At 37.5% G+C, this 15,002-nt stretch overlaps 1 protein-coding gene across 1 annotated transcript in view; it reads left to right on the forward strand.

The window, feature by feature from the left end:
• Window positions 1–11,229: 11,229 nt before the first annotated feature.
• luzp2 (leucine zipper protein 2) overlaps window positions 11,230–15,002 on the forward strand; it is a 172,430-nt gene continuing 168,657 nt past the window's right edge. Inside the window, exon 1 of the mRNA XM_078256804.1 lies at window positions 11,230–11,448. Within this exon, the coding sequence (XP_078112930.1) occupies window positions 11,387–11,448 (62 nt within the window). The 5' untranslated portion in view covers window positions 11,230–11,386. The remainder of the gene's footprint in view (window positions 11,449–15,002) is intronic.

Below are 15,002 nucleotides of genomic sequence, written 5' to 3' on the forward strand. Positions count from 1 at the left end.
TACCACGCTCCCCATTCAAATGTTCTTACTTGTTAGGCTAATTAGACTAACAATCTTTGTCTTTTTGCAGTCAGTTTCATTTTTCGTTATCTTTGGGTCCAGTTGAAATGGCCTGCAGAGGACAGGGTTATTCAGTTCATATTTTTCACTTGTATTATAATGAGCTTTTATTACAGAAACGTATATTTTAAAAATATTTGTAAATATTAAAAACCCCTTAACTCATTTAATATTACAAAAGTAACCAAGTTTACTCATACAGCACCTTTAAAACTGCTTTACAAGGGAAAAATAAGATTTAAAAACAAAACTTAAATACAGTCAGACAGATAAAAGCACAGAATGAATGACTAGGAGGGGTACACCCTGGACATGTGTCCCGTCTGTCATAGGGCTAACATAGACACAATCAGATTACCACATTCACACCCACAGGCAATTTAGATTAAGTAGTCCTCCATTCAAAGTTTTAACAGATAAAAAGTTATGTTAACAGCAGAATATGTTAAAATCAGTTGTCATTAACGTGAATGGTCTCTTTCACAGTCATATAGATGTATTACCCTGCATGCAGCATTTCAGTTTTGTCACTGGTCCATGTAGCACTGAGTCTAACTGCTTAATATACTCATTCATATTTTATGGGCATAAATGGCATACGAATTGGCGTGTCGTACATACACCATTTATTGAGAGCAATCTGCCTGTGTGCTGCCATCGACAACAGGATCTGACAAAAACAATTACAAGTTAAAGTCACCACTGCACATTAACTCAGTTCTGCTGGTTAGAACTGTTGGCTCCCATCAGCTGAGTCTTTAGCTTCCCTTCTAGCTGCGCAGATGCAGTTTGTCAGTCTTTATCATTTTGTCAAGCAGTGCGGCTGGCTCAAAGATGCACGGATAAACCTGCATGTATATGTCCCCCTGGCTTTTCCCCTGTGGCTAGCTGAGTGGAGCTCGGTGTGAAATGTTGCAGCCTGTCCTCTACCTGCAGTTATTCATGTAAATCCCTTTAGATAGATATTTATTGTCACTGCTTATATTTACACCACGAAACATAGTTGGAGCAATCTACTTTGAAGCATTAAAATACAATATAAAATAAATATATGCACTCACCTTACACCCACATACCTCACTCATTACCACATGACACATTACTCATACTATAAATACACATATTACCCACGGTATAAATAAATACTTAATATAAAAATAGAAATATAGGGAGCAGCAAATACAAAAGATATTGCCGTCCGTTATTGCATTAGGCCCTTTTGTGTGTTGCCTGTACCTCCTGTGGTCCAGACAACAGCTGATCAGTTACAGTTTTTGACCCCTCTTGCTCCTCTTCACTGTTCTCAGACATGACTAAGTATGGATGGATTTCTAACACGGCCATTCATCCCAACAAGTTCTCTTGTCAGTGTTTCTTTACGGTTACTGCAGTCTTTGAGATATTGCAGCTAATGATGAGTTTAAAAAAAAATACAGTTGGAGATTTAACCAGCTGTCAGTCCATATATATTAGCACTTACCTTAAATTCAATGTTTGTGTGCATCTTTCTTTTCAGATTTTAAGTTTCCAGTTCCAAGTTGGATAACCCAACTCAACTTTCAACATCTTGTCCACGTAATGAGGAAACATTATATGGGTATAACATTATAGCTCAAATAGCTCAGTGTTAATACAGTATAATATGTGGTATATTATTCTACACAGTTGACATTTTATATCTCAATCCACTTAACATCAGATGTTTTATCGCACACAAATCATTCCAATCATAGCATACAGCTAAAACATTCTGTCAATAACACAAATGCTTGTTCCTCGACTGTGAAAAATGAACAATGGTGATGGGAAAAGGGGGTTGTGTGTCCCAATCTGCATTTAGGGCTTTAGTTGTACAGTAGATTGATAATGTTAAAACTATGTAGTATAATTATTAAATAATGGATTTTGAGGTCAAGAGGAAAAAAAAAAAATCCTAAAAATATCTCTATTCACTTCAAACTTTTTACAATATAAAGCCTGTGTCCCTGGCTGGTAGTGTATGCAATATAACAGCAGAATGCTGTTAGTACTGCTGTCTCTGCAGCATTTTGTTTATCCAGGTCATGCAGCGGCAGCTGTGTAACAGAAGCAACCATGCAAGGTCTTAAAGATGCCTCACTACCTATTTGAGAGGGTTCAGCAGTTTGAGAATAAAAAGAAAACTGCACTACAATAACAAAACGCACACCAGGATGCATTTTAGGATACATTTAATTTACAAAAGTGTATTTTTCCCTTCACCCAGGTTGTAGCTTTATTGCATCTTGTAGTTTTATCTTACCACAGTGAAATATGTTTCCTAAGCGTTGTTGCTTTGGTCAGTCTAGTCATTACTTGCAATTAAAGGAGCGACCTGAAGATGGAAGTAAAAATCCACCAGTCAGTTGAAAAAGCAAACTGCCTCTGAGTTATGAGCGTTGTTAATCCTTTCACATCAGACAATTCCATTTGTATTCTCCTATTATTGTATGTATGTATTCCCACCCATGTGATGGCACAACAGTGTGAACACCATAACAATTACTTGGAAAGAATGAGAAGTTGAGTTATTTATTTTCTCTTTTTGGCTCATACAATGGTTTTACCAAGAGACACCTCATTTCAGTGCAAAGTAGGTGGTCAAATCAATATTTATGCATTCACAAATTCAATCTCTCACAATTCTCCATCTATGGAACAATTCCAATTTATATTTTGTAGCGTGACAGATGAGAATCTTGGCATCTGTCGGTTTTTTTACATTTTGAAATTGAAACTGCAAGTTAATGTTATAATATGCAAATTCAAAAGCCGCTATCCACAGGATATACAAAGATTAAACCGAAACAGGTGATGTATTTTGACAGATGCAAAACATATTTTAATGAGTTTTCAAGGTAAACATTCACCAAGAATAGATGATGCTATAAAGTTTTTGTAAACCTTGTGCCTTAACACTCCTGTCACCTTTTTATATAGGCTCTTTGAGAACAATGGTCTTCATGAACAGTAATTCACCTATGTAGCCCAGTATGTGCCCTGTAGGGTCATCCTGTAAAGGCCAGACCAACATCACTGAGTGCAAGAGTCGGTAAAATGGTGAAAATCTGTCTCAGGAAATGGTCATGTAATGGTACAAAACCAATCAAAACATGGAACACACAAATACTGAAACATAAAACCTCGGGGTGACCACATGGCAAAGCTGCTGATCTTGCAGAAACTAGAAATCTGTGTTTATAGATCTGCAAATAAATAGATTATTTGCCTGGAGCTATGGCACATATACAGCACAGTAAGTACCAAGTTACTCATCTCTTTATTCTTTTCAAGGCCATGAAAATGCCTTGAAAAAATGTCAATGCATGAAATAAATGTTTTTTGGAAAACGGAGTTTTTATACCTCAGTGGAACAATGCAACCACATAACGGTTGTTAAACATTTATTTTTGAGCGTGTAAATCTAGTTGGTCTTGACTGTAACAATTATTAAATAATTTTTGTTTTTACATAATCACGATTATTTTGAATAACCGCAATTAAAGCATTAAAGCTTTTTTTTTTTATTTATTTATTTTTTTTATAATGAGATTGGTCACACTATTGTTTGGATCCATCAAATGCGTTTGCAATACTGGCGTAGCATCACCTAACAGTAACGTTAGCTACCCTATGATACTGTGGATTCCTACCAGAGGATGCCCCGCCCGCAGTTGCAAGTCCAGTTGGCTTTCCAACGTTAAAAATCCACCGAAGCACCTTTACATTTATTTAAGTAATGTAGTTAGTCCGTCTGTGGTGTTTAATCTGCTATGGTGCATTGTTTAATTAGTAACGTTACCGTAAATGACGACACTGTAGCAGAGATGGCCGTCATTCATTGACATTATGATAGTTCCACTGGGATTTGTGCTTTTATTTTTCTAATCTGTACAAAACAACTTGTTTGCTAACTATTGCTAAGTTCCTAAGACTGTTGATGGTAAATTTTGATTTTGTTTAGATGTGTCAAATTGTTGTTAAGGAGGGGTGGCAGTAGCTCATTCCATAGGGAGTTAGTTCAAATCCTCGTACAGACCAAAGTACGGAGTGTGGATTGGTAGCTGGAGAGATGCCAGTTCACCTCCTGGGCACTGCCAAGGTGCTCTTGAGCAAAACACCGTAACCACCCCCCCCCCCCAACCGCCCAGGGCGCTGGTCCAGCACTGGCAGCCTACTCACTCTGACATCTCTCCATTTCTGCATGAATAGGTTCTGTGTGTGTATTTCAGGATTGTGTGTAGGCTGTGAACCTGCGCATCTGGGTCACATAACAGTGATTTATAACAAAAGATGTATCCTGGGATTCATTTTACTCACTTACTATTCACTTTAATTTGTTTGAAAAAGTAATAAATAAAATTTATTTCACTAAAAGAGAATTATATTGTTAATCACAATTATTTCTGAGACAATTGTCCAGCAAAATTTGGAATTGTTACAAGCCTAGTCTTTACGTTGTTAAAGTACTGTACATCTATGTTTTTCACCTTCCAGAAGACCAACATACTGCTGTATATTGGTCTTGTAAGTGAATGGAAACATGAGTACTGTTGATATATTATCCATCCCTTCTCCTATATATTCCTACTACACTTGTGAAAAGCAGGTTAAATATTCTGTTTTTCTTGTTATTATCCAGCCATTGTCAATCAAAATGGTCCTTCCTTCATAAAAAAATGTTTCCTACATCTGTTATCATTACGTTTTGGCTACATAACTTTCACTCCGAAAAAATGAGATGCGTGTAATGCTGCTGATGTAGGACTTTGAGCTTATTCTGCTGGCGTTGCTCTGAGTAAGATTATCAGCTGAAGCTCTGAAATGTAAAGTATAATCAGCACTGAATTGATTACACATACAGTAATTAACTTAATTAATAATAGTCTTCTTATAATAATCACTTGGGTGAATAATTTGCAGACATTGTGAGCTGTTTAGCAGTTTTTGCGTTCACTCAGAGGATGCAGGGTAAGAGGCTCACTGGCTAACAACCCCACAGAATCACAATAAACTGAGGCACAATCCCACACAAATGCTCGTCTCCAGTGGCAGCATCACCATGGTTTAAGGCCAAGGCTCTGCTCCGGGTGGTCTTGCTGGAACATTACAATGCATTGCAGTGAACAAAGCTTGACTACGGTGACTGAGGTTGTCCTTGCTGGTTTGAATTGTGCAGGGTCTTTAAAACAGCCTGTACTGTGTTATTACAGTCATGAAAATCCATTGCTGCTCTGCCACTAAACATCCTGCCGACGTCTTATTGCTGAAAGTGGGTGTTCTGGTGTCTTACTGCAGCTTAATGTGGGTGTCCTGCAGGTTACAGGCTTTAAGGCATCTTGCCTCTGATTGTAGGTGTCCTGCCTCTGATTTTGGTTGTTCTACCATTAAAGCCTCGCTGGTTGGCTGCCCATGTTTAGCTGTGCTGTGGGTGTTGGCACTGATGTTACGGGGCTGATGCCTCACAGTCAAAATGCTTATGAAATTGATCAAATTTGCACTGGTTTTGATTTCAAGATTCAATGTGAATACCAGCATCATTTGTATTTTTGAAAGAACTTTTAATTATTAGAGCCCAACTGATAAAGTATTTTTAAGGCCGATATTGATACAAATATTTGTTGTTTTAAAAATCCGATATCCCGATATATCAGCCGATATATTTATTTTTTTTAGATCCAGAAACGCGTAACAAAACAAACGGATTTCCTTACATTAGTTATTTGTAGTTATTTGAGTTTTCACTAAAATAATGATAATGCAGTTTAAAAATAAACGTGTTTTATTGTCACAACAGAACAGAGGAACATCAAAATATATTAAATTTCTGATAAATAAAATGTATAAAAATACAAACTTAAGATATGAAACTTAAAGAGTTAAACACGAGTATTACCAACTACGTTGTAGAGCACCCTCTGGTGGACAAACCCCAACACTCATAACATGGTTGAAGGGTGTTAATTTTTATTTTATTTTTTAAATATTAATTTACCGACCATTATAAAAGCCGATACCGATAGTTTGGAAAATGCCTAATATCAGCCGACAATATCGGCCCGCCGATATATCGGTCGGGCTCTACTAATTATGAAACGATTCTACCTCCTGAACTCATATTTCTCTTTTTCGCGTAAGTAAAATGTAAGTAACAGGTAAAATGTAATCCTAAATACTCCTCACAGTAGATTGAGACATCATCACGTTATCAATAAAGTTATTCCAACACCCAAACTAAAGCTATAAGCTTATATTGACTGAAATATTCAAAGAGATATTATAATGGCTGGTCTCTTACAATTGGCTGGAAATTAATAAATAGTAGATGTTTGAGCAGCGTTTGACACATTGCTCCCTTTAATCCAGCCTGACATGTTTGGTAACTCAGCCTTGGCATCTTCTGTGGGTTGAAACAGTGTTTTAAACATGTTTGCGTTTTGTCTTTGTGTGTTAAATATGTAATTTGTATTGCTCACTTTGTGTCCATTACTTCCTTTTAGCTGATTAAGTTCCTTTTGATATTAGATGTACATGCATTTCTTTTTCTTTTTTAGTCTTTTTGCTCCTCAGCAGCAGCACATTAAAATGAATTACCATCTTTATTAAAAAAAAGGCTTTCACATGTGTGCTTCACTACTACCTCTAGTTCATCAATAGCGGACTACTGACACTCAACAGCGGTTGCATTTGTCTTTATTGACATTTACGGGGTTTTTTTTCAGTATCTCTAATCATTTCTTCTAATCGTATGTTGACAAATTAAAGATTCCAGATATTATGCTCAGTTTATTTCAGCTTCAGTTCTGTGAAAGCACATTTCCATACTGCACTGAGAGAATGAACCAACTGACAGGGAACTGCCTTAAGCTTTTTTTTGTTTTCTCTTTCCACCCAATGTTGAATGGCACTGTAGATGTTGAGAATGGAAATTTATGCAAGGGCATGCTGGATTGTATCTCTCTCTCCTCTACATACATAATACACTATGGAGATTTCACCATGTGCTAACATATCATCTTCAGCTTACAGTAATATTCATGTAGAGGAAAAGCAGAAGAGGAACGAGGAGCATCTTTTTTAGAAAGCGAGCAGCAATGTTGCCGACATGCCATTATTGAGCTCGGAATCAGGATATCTTGACTTACTCAGGCAACTGTCAGTCAATATCACTAACCTTGGATATGTAATTACAGACAAGTGGGAAAAGTTGCCTGCTGGGACCGTTGTAGCCTGAAGGTAAAGACAAGGTCTTGTGACCAGAAGGCTAAAAAAACAAGTTTCTGGACGAGAGAAATGTGGACTAAAGCAGTGATTGAGTCATACTGTGCAATCCCCGAGAACCAATATCTACAGTGAGTGCTCTTTAGCAAGATATATAACCCAGTTTGCCCAGTGCAGCCATAGTGGAAAATAGTACTGGTCTTTTTTTTTGTCAGCTCTATTGGTGAATGTGCTTAAAATGTTTCAAATATGAGGCGAGTTGTTGCTAAATCGAAGCATCTACCGGGAAAAAAACCAAAAAGTTGCTGAAAACACCTTTCATGGATAAATAAAGATTTAAAAAAGGAAACGGACATACTTGTGGCCCTTTATGCTGGATTCAGCTGAAGAATATACTGTATGGCTTCAAAGACTTGCTGGCTGTGCCTACTATATTTTGACAGCTAGTATGGCAAGCTCTGCCTTTTCCTTACTTTATAAAATCTTATAAAGTCCTCCACACATTTATACTTCTATTCTTGTGAGGACATTAACTGACAATGCATTCTATAGCACCTAACCCCAAACGTATAACTGACAAAGTACATATATAGCACATTTTAAAACATTTGTCTTTAGCACATTTCGTACACAGTTGCAGTTCAAAGCACTTTTGAAATTGCATAATAAAATAAATAGGACATGATGAAAAGCGTTAAATATATTAAAATATTATCAATTATACTATGCCTAACGCCAACCCTTACCCTGACCTTAACCTAGTTCAAACCTTAAGACTAAAACTAAGTCCCTAAAACTTAAAGTGGTCCTTGGAATGATAGAATCACAGGAGCAAGATAACAGAAAACAGATAATGTAATACTTTATACCAAAACAAAACAAGTTCCACAAAACCGGTGAATCAGCAACTTACAGGCCTCACATATTTCTGACGTATGCAAACCAATGTTACAGTACAGCGTTCTGTCAGATCATCTTCAACTAAAGCCTGATTGTGCTGCTTAAATATAACTTTCGTCATTCTTTCTGCAGTGACCACCGTGGGAATAAAAAGCTGAGATATTAACTTTATACTTCATAGCCAAAATGTTAAATTGCCTGCACGTGATTTTTTTTGTTTTTTGTTGCATCACTCCGTGGATGTTTACGACTTACAGGCATTAACAAATGATTAGAGGAAGTGTGAGAAGAAACATATGCACTTATAATATTTCTTTTATGCCTTACAGAGCTCCACAGCAGCCGTGGATGTAAAAGAATTAGTATGTCCATTGCCCAAGTGGAGCAGAGCAATGGGATCTGTTCTTTTTGCAAAGCTGCTTTAAGGATGGAAAACGGTACAATGAAAAGTCCCCTAATGTTGTACACAAACCATGGGTTTTCATGCAGAATGCAACATTGAACAGTGCATGGCTCTGACTAAATCACAGCATCCCAATTAGCATGATCAAAATTCAAATGACTCATTCGTTAACAAAATGAACAAATCAATTGATGTGACATTCAGGCTTAGCTATGGGGATTTATCTAAATGTAATCTTGCATTATATCAACAATTCATGCTCGTTTAGTGGTAATTATTCTTCATTTTGAGAAGATGTTCAACATGTTGGCTCAGAGCATTGGGACTACAAGTTTCTGGCTGATGTGAGACATGATTGAGACGGATTACGGAGGTCCGCTGAGGACGCTCTCCCCGGTTACCAAGGCATGCTGCGGTCTAGCTGATTCATTACAACTGGTCACCATGGGTTTTCATGCATGAACTTCTAATTAGACCAAATAAATGGGTGGGAATCTTTCAGTACAGAAAGGGGGATACTGCTGGGGTACAAAAGACTCCAAACTCTATTAAACCTTAAATGGAAATCATTTATCATGCCTATGGTGTGTGACCTCCACTTTTTGTATGGACTGCTTAACATTCTACCTGTAGTACATGGCTTGGAGTCTCACTTGGAACATCCTCTCAGTCCTCAGCATTTTGTTCTTGAGCTATTCTTACTTTCATGAGGTTAAATTCACATTTCAAAGCGATTCGCAGGGCAAGTGAGGCCAGGGGTATGCTGCATGTCTTACTTTACAAAACTGGATTTTACTCTTTACTAACAAATTATGCCGTAATGTGAGAAAAGATCCACATTGTCCTGTTTGTACAATAATGGCGTTTTCCACTACATGATACCTGCTCGACTCAGCTCGGCTTGACCCGGCCGCGGTGCCCCGTCCTCCTTTTTCCATTGCAGCCAGAAGACAAATTTAGTTTCAAAAGAAGCTGGAGGCAGCAAAAAAAACAACCACCACTGGTTAAACTATTTAAAAATGGCGGGTTTGTTCAGGACACCCCCTTCTGTAGCTAGTTAGTGACGATTCTCTCCCACCAATCAGTAGTCTGCAGGTTTTCATGTCACCTTTTGGTATCACCTCAGCTCGCTCGGAACCTCGACGGAGGTGATACTAAAAAAAAGTACCTGTTGGCAGGTACCGGGGACTTTTTTTCGTAATGGAAAACCAAAAAAGGCGAGTAGAGTTGAGCTGAGTCGAGCAGGTACCATGTAGTGGAAAAAACGCCATAAATGGATTCTATTATATGAATTGTATTACCATCTTCGTTTTTTTTTTTTTATGAAGTGTGATCTTGCTAGCAAGGTTATTTTTGTGCTCCACAGACTGATGACTACATATAACCCAAGCCGATATAAATTTGCCCGCCGTAAGACATTTTGCCATACCACGTACCTACTGTATATGGTGGTAACTATTTGTGGGTGTATTGGGGCCATTGTGAGCAATGTTATGGGCAGTCCATAATGGCAATATTGGATTTTATATAATTTCTGCCTCAGTGTGATGACGTTTCAAGATTTGGCTGGTATTTAATTCCCTGAATTAGTCAAAAACAGACCAAGCTGACCAATTTCCAATCTGGTTGTTTCATCCAGAATTAGTTCTCAATTACATTTGCCTTATGTTTATGTCTATATCACAATGTATTGTACATTAATATCACTATAAAATTGCATATACTGTAATAGAGGATTTTATCCAAATTTCCCAATCTTGCTATCTTGGGATTTATTTTAAATCTATGTTTTTTTTTTTACAATATTGTATTTCTTTATATATTTACAATGTTGATCATCTTGGTTGAATTTAATGGCTAGCGAGTTATAATTCCCACTTCTTCTTCTTCTTCGTCAGTAAGCTCTAACGCTCTTTCTTTTAGTATTTTATTAGTTTCAGTTTAGTTTTGATTTTTGCTGTTAAAAATACTCATTTCAAGTTTTTACTTAAGAAAACAACTTAAGTTTAGCCAGTTGTAGCTCAATTAAAAACATTACATTAGTTCACTTGTAACTGGACATGTCATTTATCTGGAAAGCAAAGGAAACACATTCAAACCTAATAAAGAAAAAGGCAAAGAGAAACAATATAATACTTGGCTTCACACGTTTCACGTTGGGTACTTAAAGGTAATTGACTATTTATTTTTTTGTTGTTCATTTGCTGATAACCTGACATTGACTTCTGTTTAAAGTACACAGCTTCATCACTACTTACACTTTAAATCTATTAGTGTCTTGCCTTTGCTGTTACTGAACTGTTAACCCCTTTAGTGTTTCCTTTCCTTTAGTTTTTCTCTTTCAGCTGAATGTTTTGCTGTATCTCCACCTATCAGACTGCAGGTAGTAAACAATGAAATGAATGGAGAGGTGTATTGTTGGAGGAACAACCGGCACCAAACCATGGCAAGAATGCCTCTCACCAATAGCTGAAGCTGCACGGGCACTGACATCATATCACTCCCACATCTCCCTCTCTTGATTTCAGCCCCACCCCACTCCTTTCCATTAGCAAGTCGGTCCGTGTCCCTGTGTTATTTAAAGCCAGAGATCCTCCCTCTCGCCGAGCCACTGTGTTGCATCTGTCTGCCTCGCTGCTTGTGTGTCTGGGTGCGTGTGTGTATGAGAGTGCGCTAAAAAACCCAGCAGCCAGTGGGAGAGCTAGAGAGTCGGGGAGAGAGACACGAGGGGGAAAGGAAAAAAAGCATCTGAGAAGGGAAAAGGAACGGGAGTGTGAGACAGCTATGAAATTCATCCAAGCTATTTGCTTACTGCTTCTCTGTCCAGCTTTGAGCCTCAACACCAGGTAAGAGATAAATAACATAAGAGGTTTTTTTTCTTTTCAGTTTCACCCGGATAGAGACTCTGGGACAAAAAGAGGGAGGTATAGGTTCAAAGCGTGCAATGGGCAATCTTAGATTACTAATCTGCAGGTCTGTTCAGTCCTGCCAAAGGCTGAAGCCTTAATTTGTCCGGGCAGAGGCTCTCTGTGTGCTAATCATGTTGGAGACTGAGAGACTTGAAAGGAGGACGGAAGAGCTTTTCTGTTGAACTAGGCTATTATCTTTGTCAGTTCTGGGCAGGCTGAGAGACAGTTGTCCTTTTGTCAGGGTAATTCACTGAATGCGATGCCTCCTGAATAGTAGTGACATTGCTTTTTGGGACTTTTGGTGCCTGCTGGTCTGGAAGGGAACAAGTTGAAGTCAGGGGAACTGAGCGATAGGACAAGGCTACTTGTGTTGCAGCGTCTTGAAAAAGAGCAGATGTGTCTATATATATATATATATATATATGTGTGTGTATATGTATGTATGTGCTAGGCAAGAAGAATGAATAAGAGGGAAATGTGTGGACAGGGGGAGTTGTGATGATTAATTAAATCATTGATAAAATCATCCTTCTTTCTGCCAGTGCCTGACTCCACTGCCTTAATGAGAGCCGTTAGAGGAAATTCAAGGCTTTTGACTATACCATGGAGACATCACACGCAGGAAGGCATGCATTATAAGAATTGCCTTTCCCTTGTCTCCTCAGTGCCCAAAAACATTGACACTGTTGTCATCTTTTTTTTAATTTTTTAAATTAATTTTTTTAATGCAGTTGCTGAGGAATGTGCTGCACATGGCTTTGAACGCTGTTTTTGATGTTAACTAAGTAGGGAAATACCAATTTTTTTTTTTTTGTGTTTCGTGGCCAAGCACCTGAACGGCTACGTTTCTATCTGCTCTTTAATGTTTTATGTAAAGCACTTTGAATTGCCCTGTTACTGAAATGTGCTATACAAATAAAGCTGCCTTGCCTTGTGGTACTATGCAAGTTATTTATTTTGCCTCAGGAGTTAATGAATATAGAGCATAAAGAAGTCAAGGTTGGCCAAGCTACATCTTACATTATTTGTCGATACCAGACAGGTACACTGATGATGTTTGAGTCATATAACTAGAGGCTGTATTGATGTATTAACCTTTAGCATTAAGTAGTCAGCAAATTAACTACTAACACACCCTTCAACACACCTACAATTGTAATGCTCACAAATTCCTAAATAACCTTCAGGCAACAGCTTTTGGAAACAGTCAATCTTTTTTAGCACCGTCTTATTTTTCTGATTGTGTATACAGACGTGTTAAGCTGTTTTTTTTTTGTTTTTTTTTAAGCTATGGAACTAATAATGCGCTTATTTAAGTTTGCTTTATTAAAACACAGTTTGTGTCTCAAGATTTATTTTGAAATGGTGTGTGTCAGCCTTCGAGGTGATCTTTTGGGTGCTAATTGGAGAGGGAGGCATCACCGTGGTAATCTGGCAGGTCAGCACAGATTGTATACGACCTCTTGAGGGGGAATGTCATGAAAAGTAATTACCAGAACACATAGTTATAATCAGTGTTTTATTAGTTTGTTTCTAAACTCAACTCAGAAGGCTGGGTTTTGTTAAAGGCAGAGGGGTTCTCCAGGCAAATGTGATACCTCAAAATGTGACCTAAAGTAGGAAAATAAAAACTCAGCATGTGCCAGGTATTAAATGTCTGTAAAGCCATATCTCGTTGCTTTGCCTACAGGAAGCACACACTTTGGCCAGCTAATCTTAAAATGCTGTAATTGGAAGAAGAAAAAAAAATAGGATTGGAGTGAATTTAAATAATAAATAGGCTCTGGTTACAAGTTAGTGAAAGAAGACATGGTACACGCAGGGTCTTTTTAGATCTGTTGATTGAAATCTATAGTCATTTTTGAGGCTGTAAATTGGGGTATACTATATATATATATATATATATATATATATATATATATATATATATATATATATATATATATATATATATATATATATATACAGAAAGCCAAACAAACAAAATCTGAACTCAGGGTCTTCTACTGTAGCTTTTCTTCCTCAGTGAAGGGAGTTATAGTGACCTATGTAAAGAAAAAAAGCTCGTAATTGGACCTTGAGTTAAGTCTTTTTTTGTCAAAACTACTGTTTATGAAATTAACAATGAAATTTCACACTCATACTGACAGGTGTTTTCATATATATATATATATATATATATATATATATATATATATATATATATATATATATATATATTTTTTTTTTTTTAATTCTTTCTTACCATTTTTTACCAAGTGGCTTAATGGCAAAATGGATTGGCTGGTAGCATGTGACCAAGGGGGTAAGCTTCTCCTCACAACACATTGCTCCTATGGCGCCATTTTGATGCTAACAAGCACTCACCCCCCGTTAGCATTCCATTGACTGCCATTCATTTTGACGTCACTTTGACAGCGAATAACTTTACATCTGAATTTGTCCATTGTTTATTTCACACAAGAAACACAACAATGTATAAAAGGCTCCATTACCTTGTATCTCACGTTATGGCTCCGTAGCAGACGTTTTTGTAAAAATAGGCTAACGATTGTGTCATAACCAAGCGACTTACTATCGCATAGTAGAGGAATTACCGTATAGTACAGGAGAAGCTCGCAGGCAGTTTGGACTCACATTAGCTGTTTAAGTTTAGTTACTAATGTTAACTAGCATTTTAGTTAGCAATAATTAGCCTGTGTCCATGTTATCTCCATACATATACCTACGCTCTCCGTCTCTGCAATATTGGGAATGATTGATATTTCTCTTGGCACAGCTACCAGAAGACTTACAACTTTCAGACACGTTGCTCACGCCACATTTACGTCGTCTCTCTCAGTTGGAGGCTGCGCAGTATCGTCGGCGCTCACCGGAAAAGTGCTTCTAATGGCCTTCACTGGTCTCCGTCCAGAGCAACGGGATCTGTTGGTCCATTCTTATATACGGTCTTTGCGTGTGACACGGTTTTACTCAGCTTCTCTCTGAGACTCGAGTCTTCAGATGCCCATGTCTTTACATTTGAATGGAAAGGACTTCAATAAGGCATGTACAAAGAGAGCTAAATGTTATTTTTCTGTTGTCAATAAAAGGTCACAACTGAAGAGGGAAACTAGTTGATCCATAACACATGTCCGCTCCATCATTCCTCTTCCTGCAATGGTTGATATGTATTTTGTCACCTCATCAGATATACAGAATTAGCTATGCTTTAAATAGCCAGCAGTAATTAGCTAGTGTATTACAGTATGCTGCTATGTTGTCTTTTGATCTTAGTTCTGCCCTAGAGTGATTCTGCTGAGGCAATACTGTACCAGTTGGCAGTGATGCATTTAAAATCAAGCTCTTGAAGTTGGTTTTATTATTACCGACATGGATTCATTCAGATTCTATGTGCTCCTCTTTTTTTTTTTAATGCACTTCATTCAAACTCAAAATATTTCAGAAGTATTCAGCTTTCTTTTTTTCCCACTTTCTTTTCTGGTCATTAA

The sequence above is a fragment of the Sander vitreus genome, chromosome 1, assembly GCF_031162955.1.
Source record: "Sander vitreus isolate 19-12246 chromosome 1, sanVit1, whole genome shotgun sequence".
In the NCBI taxonomy this organism is placed as follows: Eukaryota; Metazoa; Chordata; class Actinopteri; order Perciformes; family Percidae; genus Sander; species Sander vitreus.